This window comes from Calonectris borealis, unplaced genomic scaffold (genome assembly GCF_964195595.1).
Source record: "Calonectris borealis unplaced genomic scaffold, bCalBor7.hap1.2 HAP1_SCAFFOLD_244, whole genome shotgun sequence".
NCBI classification, from domain to species: Eukaryota; Metazoa; Chordata; class Aves; order Procellariiformes; family Procellariidae; genus Calonectris; species Calonectris borealis.
Window position 1 is genome coordinate 16,848 of NW_027441628.1, and position 27,542 is coordinate 44,389.

At 69.3% G+C, this 27,542-nt stretch overlaps 1 protein-coding gene and 1 pseudogene across 1 annotated transcript in view; both read right to left on the reverse strand.

Annotated features, from left to right (window-relative positions):
- Nucleotides 1-528: 528 nt before the first annotated feature.
- LOC142077410 (cathepsin D-like) lies at nucleotides 529-7,490 on the reverse strand (annotated as a pseudogene).
- A 3,554-nt stretch (nucleotides 7,491-11,044) lies between these two features.
- LOC142077409 (glycogen [starch] synthase, muscle-like) overlaps nucleotides 11,045-27,542 on the reverse strand; it is a 33,121-nt gene continuing 16,623 nt past the window's right edge. Inside the window, 9 exon segments of the mRNA XM_075139427.1 lie at nucleotides 11,045-11,778; nucleotides 14,169-14,249; nucleotides 18,497-18,660; nucleotides 21,131-21,226; nucleotides 21,849-21,975; nucleotides 24,101-24,214; nucleotides 24,331-24,409; nucleotides 24,498-24,557; nucleotides 26,387-26,493. Coding sequence (XP_074995528.1) covers nucleotides 11,593-11,778; nucleotides 14,169-14,249; nucleotides 18,497-18,660; nucleotides 21,131-21,226; nucleotides 21,849-21,975; nucleotides 24,101-24,214; nucleotides 24,331-24,409; nucleotides 24,498-24,557; nucleotides 26,387-26,493 — 1,014 coding nt within the window. The 3' untranslated portion in view covers nucleotides 11,045-11,592.

Here is a 27,542-nt window from a genome sequence, read left to right on the forward strand (position 1 = left end):
CGCCCACTGCGCGCGGGGGACCGCCCACTGAGGGGGGGAACGCCCGCTGCGCGCGAGGGAACGCCCACTGAGGGGAGGGCACGCTCGCTGTGAGGAGAGGGCACGCCCACTGCGCGCGGGGGAACGCCCACTGCGCGGGGAGGGCACGCCTCTAGGGGTGCCGAGGCCCCGCCCCTACACGTGGGGAAGCTCCGCCCACGCGGCGGGCAGCCCCCGCCTCCACGCGCTGAGCCCCCGCCCACTCCGCAGCGAAGCCCCGCCCTCCCGTCGATGCCCCGCCCATGCTGCTGGCCAGGCCCCGCCCACGCAGCGGGGAGGCTGGAGCGGGAGGGGGAGGAGTGAGGAGGAACTGGGGGCTACTGGGGGGGAACTGGGGGCTACTGGGAGGCACTGGGGGGCTACTGGGAGGCACTGGGAGGAAGCGGGAGGGACTGAGTGTTATTGGGGGGCACTGGCAGGGCCAAGTCAAAGGGTCATGGGGGCTACTGGGAGGTACTGGGAGGTACTGGGGCCGGGGGGGGGGGGGCGTTGCGTTGCCCCAGGGGGGGTCACAGTCTCTTGGGGTTCCCCCCAGGGAGGAGCCGGGACCAGGAGCCCCCAAACCAGTGTCTTTATTGGAGCCCCCCCCAAAAGGGGACCCAGGTGTCGGGGAACCCCCCATCCCCCATCTCCAGCGGGGGGACCCAGGGGTCCGGGGGGTCCCAGGGGGGGGACCCAGGTGACCGGGGGGGTCACTTGGGGGTCCCAGGAGTCCGGGGGGGTCCCAGAGGGGACCCAGGTGTTCAGGAGGGGTCGCGGGGGGGACCCAGGAGTCTGGGGGGGTCCTGGGGGGGACCCAGGTGTCTGGCGGGGGTTCCTGGGGGGTCCCAGGAGTCCGGGGAGGTCCCGGGGGGGACCCAGGAGTCCGGGGGGGTCACTTGGGGGTCCCAGGAGTCTGGGGGGGGTCCCGGGGGGGACCCAGGCATCTGGGGGGGGTCACTTGGGGGACCCAGGAGTCTAGAGGGGGTCCCGGGGGGGACCCAGGCATCTGGGGGGGGTCACTTGGGGGACCCAGGAGTCCAGGGGGGGTCCCGGGGGGGACCCAGGTGTCTGGGGGGGTCACTTGGGGGTCCCCAGCGTGCGGGGGGTCCCCGGGGGGGGGTCACTTGGGGGTCCCCGGCATGTGGGGGGTCGCCGGGGGTGTCACTTGGGGGTCCCCGGCGTGTGGGGGGTCCCCGGGGGGGGTTCACTTGGGGGTCCCCGGCGTGCGGGGGGTCCCCGGGGGGGTCACTTGGGGGTCCCCGGCGTGCGGGGGGTCCCCGGGGGGGTCACTTGCTGGGCGCCAGGCCGACGCGGTCGCGGTCGCGGTCGAAGACGGCGTAATGGCGGGTGAGGAAAACGTCCCCCAGGATCCAGAGGGGCCCCGCGGGGGGGGGGACGTCCAGCGCCATGAACCCGCTGACGCAGGTGGGGGACCCCCACTGTGACACCTGGGGACAGGGAGAGGGGTGGGGACGGGGACCGGGATGGGGGGGGCATGGGGGCAGGGATGGGGACATGGGGACATGGGGACATGGGGACAGGGGGACAGGGATGGGGACATGGGGACATGGGGACATGGGGACAGGGACATGGGGACAGGGATGGGGACAGGGGGACATGGGGACAGGGACATGGGGACAGGGACATGGGGACAGGGGGACAGGGATGGGGACATGGGGACATGGGGACAGGGACATGGGGACATGGGGACAGGGACATGGGGACATGGGGACATGGGGACAGGGACATGGGGACATGGGGACAGGGATGGGGACATGGGGACATAAGGACAGGGACAGGGATGGGGGACATGGGGACGGGGACATGGGGACAGGGACAGGGATGGGGGACATGGGGACGGGGACATGGGGACATGGGGATGAGGACATGGGGACACAGGGACAGGGATGGGGACATGGGGACATGGGGACAGGGACATGGGGACATGGGGACAGGGATGGGGACATGGGGACATGGGGACGTAGGGACAGGGACAGGGATGGGGACAGGGATGGGGACATGGGGACAGGGACATGGGGACATGGGGACAGGGATGGGGACATGGGGACATGGGGACGTAGGGACAGGGACAGGGATGGGGACAGGGATGGGGACATGGGGACAGGGACATGGGGACATGGGGACATAGGGACAGGGACAGGGATGGGGGACATGGGGACGGGGACATGGGGACATGGGCATGGGGACGTAGGGACAGGGACAGGGATGGGGACAGGGACATGGAGATGAAGACATGGGGACATGGGGACAGGGATGGGGACATGGGGACATGGGGACAGGGACATGGGGACATGGGGACATGGGGACGTAGGGACAGGGACAGGGATGGGGATATGGGGACAGGGATGGGGACAGGGACATGGGGATGAGGACATGGGGACATGGGGACAGGGATGGGGACATGGGGACGGGGGCGCGGACGTGGGGACATGGACAGGGGACAGGGATGGGGACAGGGATGGGACACATGAGGTGACACGGGGGGACAGGGGGTGACGGGGGGGGACAGGGGGGGACAGGGGGGAGCCAGGAGGTGCTGGAGGGGGGGGATGGGACACATGAGGTGACACAGGGGGGACGGGGGGGACAAGGGGTGACAGGGGTGACGGGGGGGGACAGGGGTGACAGGGGGGGACAGGGGGGTCCCACCTGGAGCACGTAGTGCTGGGGGCTGAGGGTGAACTCGTGTCCCCCCAGGACGAAGGTGACGTTGGGCAGGGAGGGGACCTTGTCACACTCCAGCAGGTACTGGGAGGGGGGGGGAGGGGGGGGTAAGGACCCAAGCATCCGAGCCAGGGACCCCCCCCCCAAAAAAAAAGGGGACCCAGGTGTCACCTGGCCCCCCAGGGCGCGGGTGCCCCCCAGGGCGCGGTGCAGGGTGGCCACGTCCTCGCTGGGGCCGGTGATGAGGGACGTCCCCGTGTCCACGATGGCTTCGCAGCCCCCCCGGCACAGGGGGGGGTCACGGCACCCCAGGGTCCCCGGGGTCCCCAACGACACCCTGCGGGGGATGGGGGGGGGGTCAGGGGGTGGGTGGGGGGCACTTTGGGGGGGGTCATGGGGCAGTTGGGGGGTGGGGGGGGCAGTTGGGGGGTCCCATGGGGCAGTTGGGGGGCTCATGGGGCATTTGGGGGGTCCATAGGGCAGTTGGGGGGTGGAGGGGGCAGTTGGGGGGTCCCATGGGGCAGTTGGGGGGCTCATGGGGCATTTGGGGGGTCCATAGGGCAGTTGGGGGGTGGAGGGGGCAGTTGGGGGGTCCCATGGGGCAGTTGGGGGGTGGAGGGGCAGTTGGGGGGTCCCATGGGGCAGTTGGGGGGTGGGGGGGGGCAGTTGGGGGGTCCCATGGGGCAGTTGGGGGGTCGGGGGGGCAGTTGGGGGGTCCCATGGGGCAGTTGGGGGGTGGAGGGGGCAGTTGGGGGGTCCCATGGGGCAGTTGGGGGGTGGATGGGGCATTTGGGGGGTCCCATGGGCAGTTGGGGGGTGGAGGGGGCAGTTGGGGGGTCCCATGGGGCAGTTGGGGGGTCAGGGGGGCAGTTGGGGGCTCATGGGGCATTTGGGGGGGTCCATAGGGCAGTTGGGGGGTCCCATGGGGCAGTTGGGGGGTCAGGGGGGCAGTTGGGGGGTCCCATGGGGCAGTTGGGGGGTGTCAGAGGGGTTAGGGGAGGTTTGGGGGGGTCCGGGGGGATTTTGGGGGTGTCAGAGGGGTTTGGGGGGATTGGGGGGGGTCAGGGCAGATTTGGGGGGTCCCAGAGGAGTTGGGGGGGTCAGAAGGGCCTGGGGGGATTGGGGGGGGGTCAGGGGGGATTTGGGGGGTTCCAGGAGAATTTGGGGGGTCAGAAGGGCCTGGGGGGATTGGGGGCGGGTCAGGGGGGATTGGGGGGGTCCCGGGGGGATTTGGGGGGGGCTCTCACCTCTCCATGTGCAGCTGCCAGTAGCTGCGGTGGGAGACGTTGATGTAGTGGAGGGGTCCCTCGAACTGCCCCTCGTCGATGCCCCCCAAGAGCAGCTCCCCCCGTCGCCCTCCGTCGCCCCACTGCACCCCACAGTCAGGCTGGGGGCCGTGGGGGGCGGGGGCGAGGGGGGGATTTGGGGGTCCCAGGGGGTGTTTTGGGGTCCCAAAGAGGGTCCCAGGGGGGTCCCAGGGGGCATTTGGGGATCCCAAGTGAGACTTAGGGGGCCCAGGGAGGATTTGGGGGTCTCAGGGGGTGTTTGGAGGGTCCCAAGGGGGGTCCCAGGGGGATTTGGGGGTCCCAGGCGGGATTTGGGGGGCATTTGGGGGACCCAGGGGGCTATTTGGGGTCCCAGGGAGGATTTGGGGGTCCCAAGGAGGGTCTCAGGGGGGTCCCAGGGGGGTCCCAGGGGGATTTGGGGGTCCCAGGGGGCATTTGGGGGGGTCCCAGGGGGGATTTGGGGATCCCAAGTGGGACTTAGGGGGCCCAGGGAGGATTTGGGGGCCCCAGGGGGGCTCCTGGGGGGAATTTGGGGGTCCCAGGCTGGATCCGGGGGCATTTGGGGAGCCCAGGGGGCTATTTGGGGTCCCAGGGAGGATTTGGGGGTCCCAGGGAGGATTTGGGGGTGGTTTTGTGGGGGTAGTTGGGGGGTGGTTGAGGGGTAGTTGGGGGTAGTTCAGGGATACTTAGGGGATAGTTGGGGTGTTGTCAGGGTGTAGTTGGGGTGTAGTTGGGGTGTAGTTGGGGGTAGTCGGGGGGTGGTTGAGGGGTACTCGGGGGATAGTTGAGGTGTAGTTAGGGGGTACTTGGGGTGTAGTTGGGGTATGGTTGGGGTGTAGTTGGGGGTTACTTGGGGGGTGGTCAGGGCGTGGTTGGGGGTACTTGGGGTGTAGTTGGGGGGTGGTCAGGGTGTAGTTGGGGTGTAGTTAGGGGTGTAGTTAGGGGGGTAGTTGGGGATAGTTGGGAGGTGGTTGGGGTACGGCTGGGCTGTAGTTGGGGGATGGTTGGGGGATACCTGGGGTGTGGTCAGGGTGTAGGTAGGGTGTAGTTGGGGTGTAGTTGGGCTGTAGTCAGGGGGTAGTTGGGGTATGGCTGGGCTGTAGTTGGGGGCTGGTTGGGGATACCTGGGGTGTGGTCAGGGTGTGGCCGGGGTGTGGTCAGGGTGTGGTTGGGAATAGTTGGGGGCTGGTTGGGGGATACTTGGGGGTGGTTGGGGTGTGGTCAGGGTGTAGTTGGGGTGTAGTTGGGTGTAGTTGGGGTGTAGTCGGGGGGTAGTTGGGGTATGGCTGGGCTGTAGTTGGGGGGTGGTTGGGGATACTTGGGGTGTGGCCAGGGTGTGGTCGGGGGGTGGTTGGGGTGTGGTCGGGGGGGTGGTTGGGGTGTGGTCGGGGGGGTGGTTGGGGTGTGGTCGGGGGGTGGTCGGGGGGTGGTCGGGGGGTGGTTGGGAATAGTTGGGGGCTGGTTGGGATCTGGCTGGGCCGTAGTTGGGGGGTGGCTGGGGGATACCTGGGGTGTGGTCAGGGTGTGGCCAGGGTGTGGTCGGGGGGGTGGTCAGGGTGTGGTCGGAGGGGTGTGGCGGGGCTCCCCCCCCCGCCCCTACCTGCGCAGGCGGAAGGAGAAGACGTTGTGGCGGAAGAGCCCCCGGTCCATCATGTTGTCGAAGACGGGGCGGCGGGGCCGGCGGCGGCGGCGGGGAAGGCGAGGCCCAGCACCCCGTCGAAGCGGGCGGCGGCGAAGGCCAGGCCCGCAGCGCCACCGCCTCCGCGAAGGTCTGCTCCGGCACCGAGACGTTCGACACCTGGGGACACCGCTGGGTGGGTGACACCAGAGCCAGGACCCCCCGCCCTTAACTACACCCCGCTACCCTGCCCCCCTCCCCCCGGCACCCATGGGACCCAGGTGTCCTCCCCACCCCAGGACCCAGCCATTGGGAGGGGGTCAGGGGGGACCCAGGCGTCCGGGTGACACCCATGGACCCAGGTGTCCCCCCCCACCCAAGGACCCAGCCATCGGGGGGGTCAGGGGGACCCAGGCGTCCGGGTGACACCCATGGGACCCAGGTGTCCCCCCCACCCAAGGACCCAGCCATCGGGAGGGGGTCAGGGGGGACCCAGGTGTCTGGGTGACACCCAGGGGACCCGGTGTCCGGGGTCACCCAGTCCCAGGACCCCCCAATATCCCCCCACCCCAGGACCCGGGCGTTTGGGGGGCTCCCAGGGGACCCAGGACCCCCAATACCCCCCACCCATGGGACCCAGGTATTGGGGGGGCGGGGTCAGGGGGACCCAGGTATTGGGGTGACCCAGTCCCCGGACCCCCCAATATCCCCCCACCCCACGACCCGCGTGTTTGGGGGGGCCCCCGGGGCCCCAGGACCCCCAACACCCCCCACCCATGGGGGTGACACCCATGCGACCCAGCACCTGGGAAGGGGGTGGTCAGTGGGGACCCCCTCCACCCCAGACACCCAGGGGACCCCAGCACCCTGGCCCTCCCCCCCCCGGCCCCCCCCCCGGCCACGCCCCATTTGGCCACGCCCCCTTGGCCACGCCCCTCCCCGGCCACGCCCCCCCCCTACCGTGAGGGTGGTCCTGGCTGAGGAAGCCCCTCAGGCTGCCGCTGCCGTAGCTGATGGCGAAGGCGGAGCCGTTGGGGCGGTGGGTGCTGGAGAGGGCGGGCTGGTAGTGGGGGTGGAGCCCTGCGGGGGGGAGGGGTCACGGCATGGCCACGCCCCCTCCGCCAGGCCACGCCCCCTCCCTCAGACCCCGCCCGGCACAGCCAGGCCAGGTGCAGCAGCCGCTTTGGGTTAAGGCTCCTGCCTGACCCCGCCCCCTTCCCCTCTGACCACGCCCCCTTCATACTGACTCCGCCCCCTCCATCCTGACCCCGCCCCCGGGCAGTCAAGGCCCAGAAAGGCCACGCCCCCTCCCTCCAGGCCACGCCCCTCACAGCAGGCCAGGTAGAGCAGGCAGCAGCAGCTTAAGGCTCCCCCCTCCCCTGACCCCGCCCTTTTGCCCAGACCCCGCCCCTTTGCCCGGACCCCGCCCCTCCAGGCCCCGCCCCCTCCCCGCAGCCAGGTAGATCAGGCAGCAGCAGCTTAAGGCTCCCCTCTCCCCCTCCCCAGACCCCTCCCCACCACCCAGACCCCGCCCCTTTGCCCGGACCCCGCCCCTCCAGGCCCCGCCCCCCGCCCAGGCCCCGCCCCTCACAGCAGGCCAGGTAGAGCAGGCAGCAGCAGCTTAAGGCTCCCCCCTCCCGCTCCCCCAGACCCCTCCCCACCACCCAGGCCCCGCCCCTTTGCCCGGACCCCGCCCCCCCAGGCCCCGCCCCCTCGCCCAGGCCCCGCCCCTCACAGCAGGCCAGGTAGAGCAGGCAGCAGCGGGCCGAGGGCACCCAGAGGTCGGCGGAGCCGGTGTCGAAGATGACGCGGAAGGGCTGGGGGGGGGTCCCCAGGGAGATGGTCCCGTAGTACTGGGCCTGGGGGGGCACGGGGTCACGTGGTCACCCCCCGCGTCCCCAGGGACCCCCCCACGTCCCCAGGGACCCCCCATGGCCCCAGGGACCCCCCGCGTCCCCAGGGACCCCCCCACGTCCGCTCACCCCCCTACCCCCCACGTCCCCGGGGAGCCTCCCGCCTCCCCTGTCCTCAGGGTGGGGGGTCCCTGGCACCCCTCCCCCCCCCCAGCGCTGTGCCCCACCCATCCCAGCCCCCCCACCCCACCCCCCCATCCCAGCCCCTCCCCCCCAGCGTTGTGACCCCCATCCCCGCCCTCCCGCCCCCACCCCCTCATCCCAATCCCTCCCCCCCTCCCCCCAGAACTGTGACCCCCCCCACCCCGCTGCCCCACCCCCCATCCCAGCCCCTCCCCCCCAGCGTTGTGACCCCCATCCCCACCCCCCCGCCCCCCCCTCATCCCAGCCCCTCCCCCCCTCCCCTCCCCCATCCCAGCCCCCCCCAGTGCTGTTACGCCCCCGTCCCACCTCCTGCCCCACCCCCCCAATCCCAGCCCCTCCCCCCTCCCCCCAGCGCTGTGACCCCCATCCCAGCCCCCCCCCCACGCTGTGACCCCCCCCATCCCACCCCCTCCCCCACCTCCCACCCCTCCCCCACTCACGTCCATGTAGTTGTGGAGGCGCGTAGGGGCGGCGGCCGCCCCTCCCCCGCTCCGGCTTCGGGGTCCCCCCCATCCCCCCCATAACTTGGGGGGCACCCAGGGACCCCGCGCCAGGGGGACGCTGCGGGGGGGGGGGGGAGGGGCAGAACGGGGTTAACGAAGGGACGGCGCTAACGAAGAGGGGGGATGGGGGGGTGTCCCCAAAGAGCGGGGAGGGGGGGCACCCTTGGGGGCGGAGGGACCCCAGGGACTAATGAGCTTAATGAGCTTAATGAGGCTAATGAGGTTAATGAGGTTAATGAGCTTAATGATGTTAACGAGGGGATGCCACTGGAGTGGGGTGCTGGGGGGGGGGAGGGGACCAGGGCCTCCTTGGGGGGGGAGGGGGCTGATGAGGTTAATGAGCTTAACGAGAGGTTAATGAGGTTACCGTGAGGTTAATGAGCTTAACGAGCTTAACGAGCTCAACGAGAGGTTTAATGAGGTTAAAGGGGGGGATCCCCAGGGACCAGGCCGCAAAGGTCCCCTGGGCGCTAACGAGCTTAACGAGGCTAACAAGGCTAACGAGGCGGCTGGGATAATGGGTTAATGAGATAGTGGGGTTAATGAGCTAATGGGGTTAATGAGCTAATGGGGTTAATGAGCTAAGGGGGTTAATGAGCTAAGGGGGTTAATGAGCTAAGGGGGTTAATGAGCTAAGGGGGGGGGCCCATGGAGGGGGGGGGCCCAGGCAGGTTAACGAAGTAAACGAGGTTAATGAGGGGTCGCCAGGCCCCGCCCCTGGGGGTTAATGAGGTTGGGGGGTAACGAGGGACCCCAAGGCCTGGGGTCACCTGGGGGGGGAGGGGGTCACCATAGGGGTCAGAGGTCACGCGTGGGGTCACGCCCCGGCGGGTGGGGCCGGTGCCGAGCAGGTCAGACCGGCTCCCGCCCCCACCCGGCCCCACCCGGGGAGCCCCACCCCCCCCCACCCCAACCCCCACCCTGGGGGACCCAGGCATCCGGGAACCCCCCTGCCCCTCCCCCCCCCGGCACCCTGGGAATTCCCTGCCCTTCCCCCCCCCCCCTCCGGGGGGACCCAGGCATGGGGGGGGGAGGGGAGACGATGACCCCTGCCCCTCCCCCCCCCGAGGAGACCCAGTCGTTCTGGGACCCCCCCGCCCCCCCGAGAGTTCCCTGGGAACCCCCTGCCCCTCCCCCCAGCAGGGGACGCCAGCAGCCGGGGACCTCCCCCCCGCCCCTCCCCCACCAGAGGGGACCCCGGCGCCCTGGGATCCCCCCTGCCCCTCCCCCCCCCCCGGGGGGACACCCAGGCGTCCGCGTGCCCCCCCCCGCCCCTCCCCCCACCCCTGGCGTCCTGGGACCCCCCAAGGTCCGGGGAAACCCCCCCAGGGGGCCCGGGGGGGGGGGGGGAGGGGCGGGGGGGACACACCACGACTCCACCCCTCCCCCCCCTGCTCCCACGCCCCTCCCCCCCCCCCCCCCGGGGGCGACCCAGCAGCCCGGGTGCCCCCCAGAGCCCGGGGATCCCCCCCCATCCCCCAGGGGACCCAGGCCGGGGGGGGGGGGGGAGGGGAATGGGTAGGGGGATCACGACGACCCCCACCCCTCCCCCCACCCCTCCCCCACCCGGGGGGACCCAGGCATCCGGGTGCCCCCCAGAGCCCGGGGATCCCCCCCCCCCCATCCCCCCAGGGGACCCAGGCGGAGGGGGGAGGGGTCACGACGACCCCCACCCCTCCCCCCCGCCCCTCCCCCACCCGGGAGGACCCAGCCTCCCGGGTGCCCCCCAGAGCCCGGGGATTCCCCCCCATCCCCCCAGGGAACCCAGGCGCGGGGGGGGGGAGGGGACACCCCCACACGCCGACCCCCCCCTCCCCCCCGCCCCTCCCCCCCCCCGCTCACCGCAGCATCGCGCCGGCCCCAGCCACGAGCAGCAGGAGGCGCCCGAGCGCGGGACCCCCCATGGCGGCTCTGCCCCCCCCCCGCCCCGCGCGCGCGGGGAAACCCCCCCCGGGGGCCCCGCCCACCGCCACGCCCCCGCCCCCCGCCACGCCCCTTCATGAGCTGCGGCGGGGCGGGGCGGGAGGGGAAAAGCTCCGCCCCCGCCCCGCCAGGCCACGTGGGGGCGGGGGGGGGGGGTGACTCAGGGGGCGCGACCCGCTTGGGGGGGGGGCCCCGAAACCGCCCCATAATTGGGGGGGGGCCCCGAAACCGCCCCCCACATCCGGGGGGGGGGGAGCCCCGAAACTGCCCCATAATTGAGGGGGGGCCCTGAAACCGCCCACGCTGGGGGGGGGGCGAAATCGCCCCGTAATTGGGGGGGGGGGCCCTGAAACCGCCCCAGAATTGGGGGGACCCCGAAACTGCCCCGTAATTGGGGGGGGCCCGAAACCGCCCCCCACATCCGGGAGGCCCTGAAACTGCTCCATAATTGGGGGCCCCTGGAACTGCCCACGCTGGGGGGGCCCCAAAACCGCCCCATAATTAGGGGGGGCCCAAAACCTCCCCATAATTGGGGGGCCCTGGAAACCACGCACGATGGGGGGGCCCCCCAAAAATGCCCACGCTGGGAGGGCCGCAAAACTGCCCCATAATTGGGGGTGGCCCAAAACCTCCCCATAATTGAGGGGACCCCGAAACCGCCCCCCACATCCGGGGGGGGGCCCCAAAACTGCCCCGTAATTGCGGGGGGCCCAAAACCTCCCCATAATTGGGGGCCCCGAAACCGCCCACACTGGGGGGGGGCCCCCCAAAACCACCCCATCATTGGGGGGGGACCCCAAAACCTGCGCTATAATTTGGAGCCCCCCCCAAACCAACCCATTATGGGGGGACCCCCAAACCGCCCCACACGGGGGGGGGAGGGGACACCCCTAAAACTGCCCCCCCCCTCCCCCCCCGTGACCCCGCCCCCCATGGACCCAGGCGTCCGGGGGGGCTGTGAAGCACCTTATTATCCGCTGCGCCGGGGGGGGACGGACGGATATGGGGGGCCCCCCCCCGCCCCAGACCCACACTTGGGGGGTGGAGTGTGTGTGTGGGGGCAGGGGGGGGGGCGGACTGATTGTGGGGCTGCCCCATAGCCCCCCCCTTTGTGATGGGGGGAGGATGGGGGGCGCCCCATGGCCCCCCCCCCCCCCTCGCTGTGGGGCTGAGCCCAGGCACTGTGGAGTGAAGTGGGGCTGAGCCGTGGGGGGGGCGACGTGGGGCACCCCACGGCCTCCCCCACCCCCCAAATTCTGGGGGGCTGAGCCTGAGCAAGCGCTGTGGGGCTGGGGGGAGGGGAGGGCAGTGCCGTGGGGCACCCCACAACCCCCCCCCCGCCCCCAACTCCCCGGGGGGTCTCCCCACATCCCTCTGTGTCCCCCCCCCCCCCCACTTCTTTACGCCGTGGGGTGGGAAAGGAGCCGCCGTGGGGTGCCCCACGTTCACCGTGGGGTGCCCCACATTCGCCGTGGGTGCCCCACACTTGCCGTGGGGTTTCAGTTCCTGGCGGGAGCGGTGGGGAGGCCGGGGGGGCTGGGGGGGCGGCGGATGTTGGCTCGGTCCTTGGCGGCTTCTTCTTCCTCGTCGTAACGTTCGTCCTCTTCGTCGCTGTGGCGGGGGCTGGAGAGGCGGGAGAGGGCGGGCGAGGGGGGCACCGAGGCCGGGCGGGGGTAGCGGAAACCCTGGGGGGGGGGGAAACGGGGACACCTAGGAGTTTGGGGGGGACACAGGAATCTGGGGGACCCCCACCCAATTCCTCATGGGGACCCAGGTTGTTTGGGAGGACCCAGGAGTTTGGGGGGACCCGGGAGTCGGGGGGACCCCCACCCAATTCCTCATGGGACCCAGGTTGTTTGGGAGGACCCAGGAGTTTGGGGCGACCCAGGAGTTTGGGGGGGACCTGGGAATCTGGGGGACCCCCACCCAATCCCTCATGGGGACCCAGGTTGTTTGGGAGGACCCAGGAGTTTGAGGGGGACCCAGGAATCTGGGGGACCCCCACCCAATTCCTCATGGGGACCCAGGTTGTTTGGGAGGACCCAGGAGTTTGGGGGGACCCAGGAGTTTGGGGCGACCCAGGAATCTGGGGGACCCCCACCCAATTCCTCATGGGGACCCAGGTTGTTTGGGAGGACCCAGGAGTTTGGGGGGACCCGGGAATCTGGGGGACCCCCACCCAATTCCTCATGGGGACCCAGGTTGTTTGGAGGACCCAGGAGTTTGGGGCGACCCAGGAGTTTGGGGGGGACCTGGGAATCTGGGGGACCCCCACCCAATCCCTCATGGGGACCCAGGTTGTTTGGGAGGACCCAGGAGTTTGAGGGGGACCCAGGAATCTGGGGGACCCCCACCCAATTCGGAGGACCCAGGAGTTTGGGGGGACCCCGGAGTTTGGGGGGGACCCGGGAATCTGGGGGACCCCCACCCAATTCCTCATGGGGACCCAGGTTGTTTGGGAGGACCCAGGAGTTTGGGAGGACCCAGGAGTTTGGGGGGGACCCGGGAATCTGGGGACCCCCACCCAATCCTCATGGGGACCCAGGTTGTTTGGGAGGATCCAGGAGTTTGGGGGACCCGGGAATCTGGGGACCCCCACCCAATTCCTCATGGGGACCCAGGTTGTTTGGGAGGACCCAGGAGTTTGGGGGGACCCAGGAGTTTGGGGGGGACCCGGGAATCTGGGGGACCCCCACCCAATTCCTCATGGGGACCCAGGTGTTTGGGAGAACCCAGGAGTTGGGGGGACCCAGGAATCTGGGGGACCCCCACCCAATTCTCATGGGGACCCAGGTTGTTTGGGAGAACCCAGGAGTTTGGGGGGACCCAGGAATCTGGGGGACCCCCACCCAATTCCTCATGGGGACCCCGCCGTTTGGGGGGGAGCCAGGTGTTTGGGGGGGGGACCTGGCATCTGGGGGGGCACCCAGGCATTTGTTGGGGGACCCTGGTGTTTGAGGGGGGACCCTGGTGTTTGGGGGGGACCATGGTGTTTGGGGGGACCCCGGCGTTTAGGGGGGCACCAGACATTTGGGGGGGACCCTGGTGTTTGGGGGGGACCCTGGCATTTGGGGGACTCCGGCGTTTAGTGGAGCACCCAGACATTTGAGGGGGGACCCTGGCATTTGGGGGGGCACCCAGGCATCTGGGGGGCACCCAGGCGTTTGGGGGGGACCCTGGTGTTGGGGGGGGACCCTGGTGTTTGGGGGGACCCCGGTGTTTGGGGGGGCACCCAAGCATTTGGGGGGGGACCCTGGTGTTAGGGGGGGGACCCTGGCATTTGGGGGGCACCCAGGCATTTGTGGGGGGAGCCTGGTGTTTGACGGGGGACCCTGGTGTTTGGGGGGGACCCTGGTGTTTGGGGGGACCCCGGCGTTTAGTGGAGCACCCAGACATTTGAGGGGGACCCTGGCATTTGGGGGGCACCCAGGCATTTGCGGGGGGACCCTGGTGTTTGGGGGGGATCCCGGCATTTGGGGGGGCACCCAGGCATTTGCGGGGGGACCCTGGCATTTGGGGGGACCCCGGCGTTTAGGGGGGCACCCAGACATTTGGGGGGGGACCCTGGTGTTTGGGGGGACCCCGGCGTTTGGGGGGGCACCCAGGCATTTGGGGGGGGACCCTGGTGTTTGGGGGGAACCCTGGCGTTTAGTGGAGCACCCAGACATTTGAGGGGGGACCTTGGCATTTGGGGGGGCACCCAGGCATTTGGGGGGGGACCCTGGCATTTGGGGGGACCCTGGCGTTTAGGGGGGCACCCAGACATTTGGGGGGGGACCCTGGCATTTGGGGGGACCCCGGCGTTTAGGGGGGCACCCAGACATTTGGGGGGGGACCCTGGCATTTGGGGGGACCCCGGCGTTTGGGGGGGCACCCAAGCATTTGAAGGGGGACCCTGGCATTTGGGGGGCACCCAGGCATTTGCGGGGGGACCCTGGCGTTTGGGGGGACCCCGGCGTTTTGGGGGGACCCCGGCGTTTGGGGGGGCACCCAAGCATTTGAAGGGGGACCCTGGCATTTGGGGGGGGCACCCAGGCATTTGCCGGGGGGACCCCGGCGTTTGGGGGGGACTCACGGCAGCGGCCTCGGGGGGTTCGTAGGTGAAGCTCTCGGGAAAGGCCCTGGCCAGAGCCATGCGCCGGGCGAAGGTGTAGTACTGGGGGGGGGGGGGGGGGGGTCAGGGCACCCCGAGACCCCCAGGACCCTCTCCAGGACCCCCAGAACCCCCACGACCCCCAGGGACCCCCCCAGACCCCCCCAGACCCTCTCCAGGACCCCCAGGACTCCCCCAGGCCCCCCAAGGACCTTCTCTAGAACCTCCAGAACCCCCCAGGACCCCCAGGGACACCCCAAAACCCCCCAGGACCCCCCAACCCCCCAGGGACACCCCCAAACCCCCCAGGACCCCCTGGACTCCTCTCAGGCCCCCCGAGAACCTTCTCCAGCCCCCCTGGGTCCCTCCAGGACCTCCAGAACCCCCCAAGACCCCATCCAGGACCCCCAGAGAGCCCCAGATCTCCCAGGGACCCCCCCAGATCCCGCAGGAGCCCCTCCATGATCTCCTGGGCCCTATGAGGCCCCTCTCCAGCCCCCCAAGACCTCCAGAACCCCCCAATAACCCCATCCAGGACCCTCAGAGAACCCCCAGATCCCCCAGGAACCCCCAGTTCCCCCAGGAACCCCTCCAGGATCTCCTGGGCCCTATGAGGCCCCTCTCCAGCCCCCCAAGACCTCCAGACCCCCCAATAACCCCATCCAGGACCTTCAGAGAACCCCCAGATCTCCCAGGGACCCCCCAGATCCCCCAGGAGCCCCTCCAGGATCTCTTGGGCCCTATGAGGCCCCTCTCCAGCCCCCAAGACCTCCAGAACCCCCCAAGACCCCATCCAGGACCCTCAGAGAACCCCCAGATCCCCCAGGGAACCCCAGATCCCCAGGAACCCCTCCATGATCTCCTGGGCCCTATGAGGCCCCTCTCCAGCCCCCCAAGACCTCCAGAACCCCCCAATAACCCCATCCAGGACCCTCAGAGAACCCCCAGATCCCCCAGGAACCCCTCCATGATCTCCTGGGCCCTATGAGGCCCCTCTCCAGCCCCCCAGGACGTCCAGAACCCCCCAATAACCCCATCCAGGACCCCAGAGAGCCCCCAGAACCTCCCAGAGACCCCCCCAGATCCCCCAGGAACCCCTCCATGATCTCCTGGGCCCTATGAAGCCCCTCTCCAGCCCCCCAAGACCTCCAGAACCCCCCAATAACCCCATCCAGGACCCCCAGAGAGCCCCCAGAACCTCCCAGAGACACCCCCAGATCCCCCAGGAACCCCTCCATGATCTCCTGGGCCCTATGAAGCCCCTCTCCAGCCCCCCAGGACCTCCAGAACCCCCAATAACCCCATCCAGGACCCTCAGAGAACCCCCAGATCCCCCAGGGAACCCCCAGATCCCCCAGGAACCCCTCCATGATCTCCTGGGCCCTATGAAGCCCCTCTCCAGCCCCCTGGGTGCCCCCCAGGACCTCCAGAACCCCCAAGACCCCATCCAGGACCCCCAGAGAGCCCCAGAACCTCCCAGGGACCCCCCCAGATCCCCCAGGAGCCCCTCCAGGATCTCCAGGGCCCTATGAGGCCCCTCTCCAGCCCCCCAAGACCTCCAGAACCCCCCAATAACCCCATCCAGGACCTCAGCGAACCCCCAGATCCCCCAGGAACCCCTCCATGATTTCCTGGGCCCTATGAAGCCCCTCTCCAGCCCCCAAGACCTCCAGAACCCCCCAATAACCCCATCCAGGACCCCCAGAGAGCCCCAGATCCCCCAGGAACTCCTCCAGGATCTCCTGGGCCCTATGAGGCCCCTCTCCAGCCCCCCAAAACCTCCAGAACCCCCCAATAACCCCATCCAGGACCCTCAGAGAACCCCCAGATCCCCCAGGGAACCCCCAGATCCCCAGGAAGCCCCCATGATCTCCTGGGCCCTATGAGGCCCCTCTCCAGCCCCCCAAAACCTCCAGAACCCCCCAATAACCCCATCCAGGACCTTCAGCGAACCCACAGATCCCCCAGGAACCCCTCCATGATCTCCCTGGGCCCTATGAGGCCCCTCTCCAGCCCCCCAAGACCTCCAGAACCTCCCAATAACCCCATCCAGGACCTTCATAGAACCCCCAGATCCCCCAGTGAACCCCCAGATCCCCCAGGAACCCCTCCATGATCTCCTGGGCCCTATGAGGCCCCTCTCCAGCCCCCAAGACCTCCAGAACCCCCCAATAAACCCCATCCAGGACCTTCAGAGAACCCCCAGATCTCCCAGGGACCCCCCAGATCCCCCAGGAGCCCCTCCAGGATCTCTTGGGCCCTATGAGGTCCCTCTCCAGCCCCCCAAGACCTCCAGAACCCCCCAAGACCCCATCCAGGACCCTCAGAGAACCCCCAGATCCCCCAGGGAACCCCCCAGATCCCCCAGGAACCCCTCCATGATCTCCTGGGCCCTATGAAGCCCTCTCCAGCCCCCTGGGTCCCCCCCAGGGACCTCCAGAACCCCCCAAGACCCCATCCAGGACCCCCAGAGAGCCCCCAGAACCTCCCAGGGACCCCCCCAGATCCCCCAGGAGCCCCCTCCAGGATCTCCAGGGCCCTAGGATCTCCAGGGCCCTATGAGGCCCCTCTCCAGCCCCCCAAGACCTCCAGAACCCCCCAATAACCCCATCCAGGACCTTCAGAGAACCCCCAGATCCCCCAGGAACCCCTCCAGGATCTCCTGGACCCTATAAGGCCCCTCTCCAGCCCCCCAAGACCTCCAGAACCCCCCAATAACCCCATCCAGGACCCCCAGAGAGCCCCCAGATCCCCCAGGAACTCCTCCAGGATCTCCTGGGCCCTATGAGGCCCCTCTCCAGCCCCCCAAAACCTCCAGAACCCCCCAATAACCCCATCCAGGACCTTCAGAGAACCCCCAGATCACCCAGGGAACCCCCAGTTCCCCCAGGAACCCCTCCATGATCTCCTGGGCCCTATGAGGCCCCTCTCCAGCCCCCCAAGACCTCCAGAACCCCCCAAGACCCCATCCAGGACCCTCAGAGAACCCCCAGATCCCCCAGGGAACCCCCAGATCCCCCAGGAACCCCTCCATGATCTCCTGGGCCCTATGAGGCCCCTCTCCAGCCCCCCAAAACCTCCAGAACCCCCCAATAACCCCATCCAGGACCCTCAGAGAACCCCCAGATCCCCCAGGAACCCCTCCATGATCTCCTGGGCCCTATGAAGCCCCTCTCCAGCCCCCCAAGACCTCCAGAACCCCCCAAGACCCCATCCAGGACCCTCAGAGAACCCCCAGATCCCCCAGGGAACCCCCAGATCCCCCAGGAACCCCTCCATGATCTCCTGGGCCCTATGAAGCCCCTCTCCAGCCCCCCAGAATCTCCAGAACCCCCCAATAACCCCATCCAGGACCCTCAGAGAACCCCCAGATCCCCCAGGGAACCCCCAGATCCCCCAGGAACCCCTCCATGATCTCCTGGGCCCTATGAAACCCCTCTCCAGCCCCCCTGGGTCCCCCCCAGGACCTCCAGAACCCCCCAAGACCCCATCCAGGACCCCCAGAGAGCCCCCAGAACCTCCCAGGGACCCCCCCACATCCCCCAGGAGCCCCTCCAGGATCTCCTGGGCCCTATGAGGCCCCTCTCCAGCCCCCCAAGACCTCCAGAACCCCCCAATAACCCCATCCAGGACCCTCAGAGAACCCCCAGATCCCCCAGGGAACCCCCAGATCCCCCAGGAACCCCCTCCAGGATCTCCTGGGCCCTATGAAGCCCCTCTCCAGCCTCCCAAGACCTCCAGAACCCCCCAATAACCCCATCCAGGACCCTCAGAGAACCCCCAGATCCCCCAGGAACCCCTCCATGATCTCCTGGGCCCTATGAAGCCCCTCTCCAGCCCCCCAGAATCTCCAGAACCCCCCAATAACCCCATCCAGGACCTTCAGAGAACCCCCAGATCACCCAGGGAACCCCCAGTTCCCCAGGAACCCCTCCATGATCTCCTGGGCCCTATGAGGCCCCTCTCCAGCCCCCCAAGACCTCCAGAACCCCCCAATAACCCCATCCAGGACCTTCAGCGAACCCCCAGAACCCCCAGGAACCCCTCCATGATCTCCTGGGCCCTATGAGGCCCCTCTCCAGCCCCCCAAGACCTCCAGAACCCCCCAATAACCCCATCCAGGACCTTCAGCGAAACCCCAGATCCCCCAGGAACCCCTCCATGATCTCCTGGGCCCTATGAGGCCCCTCTCCAGCCCCCCAAAACCTCCAGAACCTCCCAATAACCCCATCCAAGACCTTCAGCGAACCCCCAGATCCCTCAGGAACCCCCTAAACCCCTCAGGGCCCCCCCCCACCCCCCCATCTCACCCTGCCCAGGTACTTCCAGTCGAGGAGGTCGGAGAGGCGCTCGGTGCGGTTGCGCTGGACGATGCGCTGGCGCCGGCTCTGCTGGCAGAAGCCGTAGAGGAAGGCGGTGAGCTGCGCGCACGACTCCTCGGGCGCCCGGAACCGCCGATCCACGATGTAGATCCCTGCGGCGGCACCGCGTCAGCCGCCGGGGAACCGGGGAACCAGGGACCCAGGCGGTCAGGGACCCGAGCACCCGGGTGGTGGGGGATCCAGGCACCCAGGGACCCCGGGACCCAGGCACCCAGGCGGTTGGGGACCCAGGGACCCCGGGACCCCGGGACCCAGGCAGTTGGGGACCCAGGCACCCAGGGACCCCGGGACCCAGGCACCCAGGCAGTTGGGGACCCAGGCACCCAGGGACCCCGGGACCCAGGGACCCCGGGACCCAGGCACCCAGGCTGTTGGGGACCCAGGGACCCAGGCAGTTGGGGACCCAGGCAGTTGGGGACCCAGGGACCCCGGAACCCAGGGACCCCGGGACCCAGGCACCCAGGCAGTTGGGGACCCAGGGAGCACATAGTTGGGGACCCAGGCACCCCGGTGGTTGGGGACCCAGGGACCCAAGGACCCAAGGACCCAGGCAGTTGGGGACCCAGGGACCCAAGGACCCAAGGACCCAGGCAGTTGGGGACCCAGGCACCCAGGTGGTTGGGGACCCAGGCATCCAGGGACCCAGGGACTCAAGGACCCAGGCAGTTGGGGACCCAGGGACCCAGGGACTCAAGGACCCAGGCAGTTGGGGACCCAGGGACCCAGGGACTCAAGGACCCAGGCAGTTGGGGACCCAGGGACCCAGGGACCCAAGGACCCAGGCAGTTGGGGACCCAGGGACCCAGGGACCCAAGGACCCAGGCAGTTGGGGACCCAGGGACCCAGGGACCCAGGCAGTTGGGGACCCAGGGACCCAGGGACCCAAGGACCCAGGCAGTTGGGGACCCAGGCACCCAGGTGGTTGGGGACCCAGGCATCCAGGGACCCAGGGACCCAAGGACCCAGGCAGTTGGGGACCCGGGGACCCAAGGACCCAGGCAGTTGGGGACCCAGGGACCCAAGGACCCAGGTGTCTGGGGACCCCGGTGTCCAGGCACCCAGGGACCCGGGGACCCCACGACGCAGGCACCCAGGCGGTTGGGGACCCAGGGACTGGTTGGGGACCCAGGGACCCGGCAGTTGGGGAGCCAAGTGTCTGGGGACCCCGTGGTCGGGGACCCAGGGACTTGGGGACCCAGGGGTCCCAGGCGTTTGGGGAACGGGGACCCAAGGACCCGGGACCCAGGGACATGGGTGTCTGGGGACCCAGGTGTTCAGAGACCCAGAGACCCAGGTGTCTGGGGACCCCCACCCAAGGACCCAAGTGCCCAGGGACACCCCACCCAAGGACCCAGGTGTCTGGGGACCCCCACCCAAGGACCCAGGCACTCGGGGACCCCCACCAAAGGACCCAGGTGTCTGGGGATCCCCCACCCAAGGACCCTGGCATTCAAGGACCCCCACCCAAGGACCCTGGCACCCAGGGACCCCCACCCCAGCTCCCTGGCGCCGAGGGACCCCCAACCCAAGGACCCAGGTGCCCAGGGACCCCCCACCCAAGGACCCCCCGTCCCGGGGACCCCCACCCGAGGACCCCAGCACCCAGGGACCCCCACCCAAGGACCCCCCGACCGGGGGACCCCCACCCAAGGACCCCGGCACCCAGGGACCCCCGCCCAGGACCCCAGCACCCAGGGACCCCCCCCCAGGACCCCGGCACCCAGGGACCCCCCCCCAACACCCTGGCACCCAGGGACCCCCCCAGCACCCAGGGACCCCCCAGGACCCCAGCACCCAGGGACCCCCCCCCAACACCCTGGCACCCAGGGACCCCCCCAGCACCCAGGGACCCCCCAGGACCCTGGCACCCAGGGACCGCCCCCAGCACCCAGGGACCCCCCAGGACCCCGGCACCCAGGGACCCCCCCCAGCACCCAGGGACCCCCCAGGACCCCAGCACCCAGGGACCCCCCCCAGCACCCAGCACCCAGGGACCCCCCCCAGGACCCCAGCACCCAGGGACCCCCCAGGACCCCGGCACCCAGGGACCCCCATCCGAGGACCCCAGCACCCAGGGACCCCCCCCCAACACCCTGGCACCCAGGGACCCCCCAACACCCTGGCACCCAGGGACCCCCCCCAGGATCCCAGCACCCAGGGACCCCCCAGGACCCCAGCACCCAGGGACCCCCCCCAGCACCCAGCACCCAGGGACCCCCCCCAGGACCCCGGCACCCAGGGACCCCCCCCAGCACCCAGGGACCCCCCAGGACCCCGGCACCCAGGGACCCCCCCCCAACACCCTGGCACCCAGGGACCCCCCCAGCACCCAGGGACCCCCCAGGACCCCAGCACCCAGGGACCCCCCCCAGCACCCAGCACCCAGGGACCCCCCAGGACCCCGGCACCCAGGGACCCCCCCCCAGACCCCAGCACCCAGGGACCCCCCAGGACCCCAGCACCCAGGGACCCCCCCCAGCACCCAGCACCCAGGGACCCCCCCCAGGACCCCAGCACCCAGGGACCCCCCCAGCACCCAGGGACCCCCCAGGACCCGCTGACCGTAGGCGGAGGGGTCGGCGATGTGCTCCTCCATGAAACACCCGAACCCCGAGAGGTTGGTGGAGACGCTGGGGATCCCCATCACCGTGCACTCAGCTGGGGGGCACGAAAAGGGGGGTCAACGGGGGCACCCAGGAGTTTGGGGGGGCACCCAGGTGTCTGGGGGACCCCCACTCAGTCCCTCATGGGGACCCAGGTATCTGGGGGGGGACCTCCGCATTTGGGAGCTGGACCCCCCCCCAGGGCCCATCTGGGGATCCAGGAGTTCGTGGGGGGGACCCAGACTTTTGGGGGGCACCCAGGCGTTTGGGGGGCACCCAGGGGTGCAGGGGAACACCCAGGTGTCTGGGGGACCCCCACCCAATCCCTCACGGTGACCCAGGTATCTGGGGGGGGACCCCGGCATTTGGGAGCTGGACCCCCCCCCCCCAGGGCCCATCTGGGGATCCAGGAGTTCGGGGGGGGGGACCCAGGCTTTTGGGGGGCACCCAGGCGTTTGGGGGGGCACCCAGGGGTCCAGGGGGGCACCCAGGTGTCTGGGGGACCCCCACCCAATTCCTCACGGTGACCCAGGTATCTGGGGGGGGACCCCAGCATTTGGGAGCTGCCCCCCCCCCACCCCCCAGCACCCATCTGGGGATCCAGGAGTTTGGGGGGGGGGACCCAGGCTTTTGGGGGGCACCCAGGCGTTTGGGGGGGCACCCAGGGGTGCCCGTACCGGGGGTGTACCCCCAGGGCTCGTAGTAGGAGGGGAAGACCCCCAGGTGGCACCCCCGGACGAACTCCTCGTAGTCGACGGGCAGGAGGGGGCTGGTGGAGGAGAGGAACTCGGGGTGGAAGATGATCTGGGGGGGCACCGGGCACACGCTCAGGGGTGGCCCCCCAGGACCCCCAGACCCCTCCCTGGGACCCCCAGACACCCCTGGGACCCCCCCGAACCCCCTCAGACCCCCCAGATCCCCCTCAGACCCCCCCAGATCCCCCCACAACCCCCAGACACCCCTGGGACCCCCCCGAACCCCCTCAGACCCCCCAGATCCCCTTCAGACCCCCCCAGATCCCCCCACGACCCCCCAGACACCCCTGGGACCCCCAGATCCCCCTCAGACCCCCCCAGATCCCCCCACACACCCCTGGGACCCCCCAGATCCCCCCACGACCCCCCAAACACCCCCTGAGACATCCCAGACCACCCCGGGACCCCCAAGACACCCCTGGGACCCCCCAGACACCCTGGGACCCCCAAGACACCCCCCAGAACCCCCTCAGACACCCCAGATCCCCCCACGACCCCCCAGACACCCCTGGAACCCCCCAGATCCCCCTCAGACCCCCCCAGATCCCCCCACGACCCCCCAGACGCCCCCTGAGACCCCCCAGACCACCCTGGGACCCCCCAAGAACCCTCTCCAGGCCCCCCCCAACTGCCCTAAGCCCCCCCAGCCCCCCAAGCCCTCCCTGAGCCCCCCAGACCCCCCCCAAACCCCCCTTTAGCCCCCCAACCCCCCCCTTACCCAGCCCCAAACCCCAATAAATCCCCCTCAACCCCCCATCCCCCATATCCCCCACCCCCCCACAATGTCCCCTGACCCCCCCATGTCTGTCCCCCCCATGTCCCCCCCCAAAGGCCCCCCCAATCCCCCCCTGAGCCCCTCAAACCCCCCTTTAGCCCCCCAAACCCCCCTTAACCAGCCCCAAACCCCAACAAAGCCCCCCCACCCCCAACCACCATGTCCCCAGTGTCCCCCCCAATGTCCCCCCCACAAAAGGCCCCCCCAATCCCCCCCTGAGCCCCCCAAAACCCCCCTTTAGCCCCCCAAACCCCCCCTTAACCAGCCCCAAACCCCAATAAAGCCCCCCCACCCCCCAACCACCATGTCCCCAGTGTCCCCCCCAACGTCCCCCCCCAAAAGGCCCCCCCAATCCCCCCCTGAGCCCCCCCAACCCCCCCAACCCCCCCCTTACCCAGCCCCAAACCCCAACAAAACTCCCTCAACCCCCCATCCCCCATATCCCCCACCCCCCCACAATGTCCCCTGACCCCCCCATGTCTGTCCCCCCCATGTCCCCCCCCCAAAGGCCCCCCCAATCCCCCCCTGAGCCCCCCAAACCCCCCTTTAGCCCCCCAAACCCCCCTTTAGCCCCCCAAACCCCACTTAACCAGCCCCAAACCCCAACAAAGCCCCCCCCACCCCCAACCACCATGTCCCCAGTGTCCCCCCCAGTGTCCCCCCCCATGTCCCCCCCCCAAAAGGCCCCCCCAATCCCCCCCCGAGCCCCCCAAACCCCCCCTTTAACCCCCCAAACCCCCCCTTAACCATCCCCAACCCCCAACAAAACCCCCTCAACCCCCCACCCCCCATATCCCCCACCCCCCCACAATGTCCCCTGACCCCCCCATGTCTGTCCCCCCCATGTCCCCCCCCCAAAGGCCCCCCCAATCCCCCCCTGAGCCCCCCAAACCCCCCTTTAGCCCCCCAAACCCCCCTTTAGCCCCCCAAACCCCACTTAACCAGCCCCAAACCCCAACAAAGCCCCCCCCACCCCCAACCACCATGTCCCCAGTGTCCCCCCCAGTGTCCCCCCCCATGTCCCCCCCCCAAAAGGCCCCCCCAATCCCCTCCCGAGCCCCCCAAACCCCCCCTTTAACCCCCCAAACCCCCCCTTAACCAGCCCCAACCCCCAACAAAACCCCCTCAACCCCCCACCCCCCATATCCCCCACCCCCCCACAATGTCCCCTGACCCCCCCATGTCTCTCCCCCCCCATGTCCCCCCCCCAAAAGGCCCCCCCAATCCCCCCCCGAGCCCCCCAAACCCCCCCTTTAACCCCCCAAACCCCCCCTTAACCATCCCCAACCCCCAACAAAACCCCCTCAACCCCCCATCCCCCATATCCCCCACCCCCCCAGCTGCCCCCCACACCTCTCCCCCCCCCCAAATGTCCCCCCCCCCCCCCCAAAATCGTCACCTTCACCCGGTCGTTGCTGCTGTTGAAGAGCCCGATGCGGCGAATCGTGGTCAGGATGGGGTCGGTGGCGTCGTCCAACATATTGTGGGTGCAGACGGGGGGGAACGACTGCCGCTGGGGGGGGAAGGGGGCAAAAAAAGGGGGGCCCAGGGTGTCTGGCTGTACCAGGACCCCCCCCCCCCAACTTTTTTCTCCTCCCTCTCCCCAAAAAAAAGGGGATCCTGGGGTACCTGGGTGGCGAAAATGGCGCGTTTCATCATGGTGAAGTCCTCCCGGTCCAGCATCTTGTTCATGTCGGGGAGGTTCCCCCTGTAAAATTTTGGGGGGGGGGGGGTAAAGAAGACCCCCCCCACCCCCCAAATAAATAAGGGGGGGGGTGGGGTGGGGGGTTGCTTACACCAGCAGCGATTCGTAGAGTTTCTTCCCAAATTTTTCCTTTACGGCGTTGGCTGTGTCCCTGGAAAAGAGAGAAAATGGCAGGGAAGGGGAATTGGGGGGGTCCCTGGGGAATTTGGGGGGGTCCCCTGGGGGATTTGGGGGGGTACCCTGGGGGATTTGAGGGTTCCCTGGGGGGCTTTGGGGGGATTCCTGGGGGATTTGGAGGGGTTTGGGGAGGTCCTAGGGGGTTTTGGCGTTCCCTAAGGGGATTTGGGGGCTCCCTGGGGGGATTTGGGGGGGTCCTAGGGGGATTTGAGGGTTCCCTGGGGGGCTTTGGGGGGGTCCCTCGGGGTTTGGCGGGGTCCTTGGGAGATTTGGGGGCTCTCTGGGGGGATTTGGGGGGGTCCCTGGGGGTTTTGGGGCTCCCTGGGGGGCTTTGGGGGGGATCCCTGGGGGATTTGGGGGCTCTCTGGGGGAATTTGGGGAGGTCCTAGGGAGTTTTGGGGCTCCCTGGGGGGCTTCGGGGGGGATCCCTGGGGGATTTGGGGGCTCTCTGGGGGGATTTGGAGAGGTCCTAGGGTGTTTTGGGGCTCCCTGGGGGGCTTCGGGGGGATCCCTGGGGGATTTGGGGGGGTACCCTGGGGGTTTTGGGGCTCCCTGGGGGGCTTTGGGGGGATTCCTGGGGGATTTGGGGGCTCTCTGGGGGGCTTTGGGGATGTCCTAGGGGGTTTTGGGGCTCCCTAAGGGGATTTGGGGGCTCCCTGGGGGGATTTGGGGGGGTCCTAGGGGGATTTGAGGGTTCCCTGGGGGGATTTGGGGGGGTCCCTGGGGGTTTGGGGGGTCCTTGGGAGATTTGGGGCTCTCTGGGGGGATTTGGGGGTGTCCCTGGGGGTTTTGGGGCTCCCTGGGGGGCTTCGGGGGGGATCCCTGGGGGATTTGGGGGCTCTCTGGGGGAATTTGGGGAGGTCCTAGGGAGTTTTGGGGCTCCCTGGGAGGCTTTCGGGGGGTCCCTGGGGGATTTGGGGCTCCCTGGGGGGTTTAGGGGGTCCCTCTCCTGGATACTGGGGGGTTTGGGGGCTCCCTGGGGGATTTGGGGGGGTCCTTGTGCTGGAAACCCGGGTCCCAGGGGTTTTTAGGGGTGTCCCTGGGGTGCTGGGGGGTCCCTGGGGGTTTCTGGGGGTTCCCTGGGGTGTTGGGGTGTCCCTGTGGTTTTGGGGGGTCCCTGTGGTTTTGGGGGGTCCTTGTGGTTTTGTGGGGTCCCTGGGGGTGTTGGGGGGTCCCTGTGGTTTCTGGGGGGTCCCTGGGGTGTTGGGGGGTCCCTGTGGTTTTGGGGGGTCCCTGTGGTTTTGTGGGGTCCCTGGGGGTGTTCGGGGGTCCCTGTGGTTTCTGGGGGGTCCCCGGTTTGGGGTGTCCCTGTGGTTTCTGGGGGGTCCCTGGGGGTTTTAGGGGTGTCCCTGGGGTGCTGGGGGGGTCCCTGTGGTTTCTGGGGGTTCCCTGGGGTGTTGGGGTGTCCCTGTGGTTTCTGGGGGGTCCCCAGGGCTTTTTGGGGGGTCCCTGTGGTTTCTGGGGGGTCCCCGGGGGTTTTTGGGGTGTCCCCGTGGTTTTGGGGGTCCCCCGGGGGTTTGGGGTGTCCCTGTGGTTTTGGGGGGTCCCTGTGGTTTTGGGGGGTCCCTGGGGGTTTTGGGGTGTCCCTGTGGTTCTGGGGTCCCCCGGGGGTTTTGGGGTGTCCCTGTGGTTTTGGGGTGTCCCTGTGGTTTCTGGGGCGCCCCTGGGGGTGCTGGGGGGGTCCCTGTGGTTTCTGGGGGTCCCCCGGGGTTTTTGGGGTGTCCCTGTGGTTTCTGGGGGTCCCCGGGGGTTTTTGGGGGGTCCCTGTGGTTTCTGGGGGGTCCCCGGGGTTCGGGGTCCCACCAGAGCTGCTTGCGCACGGCCTGGCCCTTCAGCGACTCCACGTTGAAGTTGTTGGTGCGGGCGGGCATGATGAAGAAGGCCACCACCGTCACCTCGCTGCCGTTCGCCTGCGGGGAGGGGCCCCCGGTGTCCCCAAATGTCCCCAAATGTCCCCAAGGGGACCCCAAGGGACCCCAAGGCTCCCCAGAAGTCCCCAAATGTCCCCAGATGTCCCCAAATGAACCCCTGTCCCCAAATGTCCCCAGATGTCCCCAAGGCTCCCCAGAGGTCCCCAAAGGACTCCACATGGCCCCAAATGTCCCCAAATGTCCCCAAGGGGCCCCAAGAGACCCCAGATGTCCCCAAATGTCCCCAGATGTCCCCAAAAGAACCCCTGTCCCCAAATGTCCCCAGATGTCCCCAAGGCTCCCCAGATGTCTCCAAGGCTCCCCAGACGTCCCCAAAGGGCCCCAGATGGCCCCAAATGGCCCCAGATGGCCCCAAGGGTCCCCAAATGTCCTCAAGGGTCCCCAAATGGCCCCAAGGGTCCCCAGATGTCCCCAAATGTCCCCCCATCCCCAAATGTCCCTGTCCCCCAATGTCCCCAAATGTCTCCCTGTCCCCAAATGTCCCCAAGGCTCCCCAGACGGTCCCAGATGTCCCAAATGGCCCCAGATGGCCCCAAGGGTCCCCAAGGGTCCCCAAATGTCCCCCCGTCCCCAAATGTCCCCCTGTCCCCAAGCAGCCCCTGATGTCCCAATGTCCCCCCTGTCCCCCCGTGTCCACCCATGCCCCCTGCCCCCCCATGTCCCCATGTCCCCCCACGTCCCCCCATCCCCAAATGTCCCCCTGTCCCCAAGCAGCCCCTGATGTCCCAATGTCCCCCCGTCCCCCATCCCCCCACGTCCCCCCCGTCCCCCCAAGTCCCCCCATGTCCCCATGTCCCCCCATGCCCTCCCCTGTCCCCCCCATCTCCCCTCCATGTCCCGGTCCCCCCACACCCCCCATGTCCCCACGTCCCCCCATGTCCCCCCACATCCTCCCCATGTCCCCCCCACGTCCCCATGTCCCATGTCCCCCCACATCCCCCATGTCCCCATGTCCCCCCATATCCCGTCCCCCCATGTCCCCATATCCCCCTGTCCCCCCCGTCCCCCTCGTCCTCCCGTGTCCCCCC